Source organism: Stegastes partitus, unplaced genomic scaffold, assembly GCF_000690725.1.
Source record: "Stegastes partitus isolate 25-593 unplaced genomic scaffold, Stegastes_partitus-1.0.2 Scaffold537, whole genome shotgun sequence".
Taxonomy (NCBI): Eukaryota; Metazoa; Chordata; class Actinopteri; family Pomacentridae; genus Stegastes; species Stegastes partitus.
Genome location: NW_007578268.1, coordinates 446,478 through 447,701, shown reverse-complemented (window position 1 = coordinate 447,701; position 1,224 = coordinate 446,478). Strand labels below are relative to the sequence as shown.

Below are 1,224 nucleotides of genomic sequence, written 5' to 3'. Positions count from 1 at the left end.
TGGACCTGCGCTCGTTGCGGCTGTTCATGCGGGCGGCGGCCTGCTGCTTCAGGTGGATCATGTCCTCCAGCAGGTGTCCTTCTCGCACCTTCTCCTCCCTGAGTCTTGACTCCGCCCCCCTCTGGCGCTCCAGCAGGGCGTCGTACTTCGTCTTCAACTCCCCGTTCTGCTGCTGGACCTGCTCTGCCCGCTCCTGCAGCGCCCGCCGCTGATCCAACGCACCCGCCCGCCACCGCTCATCCTCCTGCAGCCTGAGGGGGCGGAGCTAACAGCATCACCGCCATGTTTAAAGGAGCAGCGCACACAGACTACGTTCACTGCTGCGTTTAACAGAAACTACAAAACAAATACTTCAGTAGAAAGTACGCTGAAAATACTGAAAAACTATAGAAAACACCTCAAGAAAATACCAAAAACTGTCAGAATATCTAATGTTAAAAATGTCAAGTGGAAATGTTTTAGGAGAAACAGAATATTTGAAGCAGACAATAATCTAAACGATCAGTATTTGTTCTGTGCACCAACCGCTGGCTGCTTCCCTCATTAATGATGTTAGTAATTATTATGTAAGGTCCATTTCTCACTGATGTCTTCACGTTCGACTCTCTGCTGATTGTACCCCTGTGGCATTCATTAAACATGGTCTTATCTCATTTAATACTTTTACTGATAATAATCTCTTTGTTCATATTTTATCATCCTAACAACACATATTTATTTCCTCTAATCCACTCTTGCTCTGCTGTGTATCAGTGCATCCACTGATTTCACCATCGCTGTGTGAATAAAATCTGACTGACAGTAAACCATGAAATGTGAATATTTTAGTCTCAGACTTTCCTCTCAAAGTCCTCTGACCTAAAACTTTTCTCGACCCAGTCAGAACATTACAGAGTCGAAGCCTTGCTCCGTCTCTTCTTAGTATTTTATATGTAATTCAGGCGAGCAGTTCAGGTGTGCGTCACTCACCTGGCATGCTGCTCGTCCAGAACTCGTTCTTTGATTTTAATCTGCTGCTGCAGCTCCACCACCTGATAGGCCAGCTGAGAAAACAGGATCAGTCAAACCTTCACTTTACAGAGCTTCACACTTTAAATGGAACAAATATATAATGTAATATAATAATATAATATAATATAACATAATGTAATCTAATATAATATAATATAATAAATATAATATAAAATAATTAATAAATATAATATAATATAACATTGTTGGAGC

The 1,224-nt window shown here is 42.1% G+C and overlaps 1 protein-coding gene across 1 annotated transcript in view; it reads right to left on the bottom strand.

The window, feature by feature from the left end:
• atg16l2 (ATG16 autophagy related 16-like 2 (S. cerevisiae)) overlaps positions 1 to 1,224 on the bottom strand; it is a 17,440-nt gene that overhangs the window by 13,583 nt on the left and 2,633 nt on the right. Inside the window, exons 4-5 of the mRNA XM_008288030.1 lie at positions 970 to 1,043; positions 1 to 251 (exon numbers count right to left, since the gene is read on the bottom strand). Coding sequence (XP_008286252.1) covers positions 1 to 251; positions 970 to 1,043 — 325 coding nt within the window. The remainder of the gene's footprint in view (positions 252 to 969; positions 1,044 to 1,224) is intronic.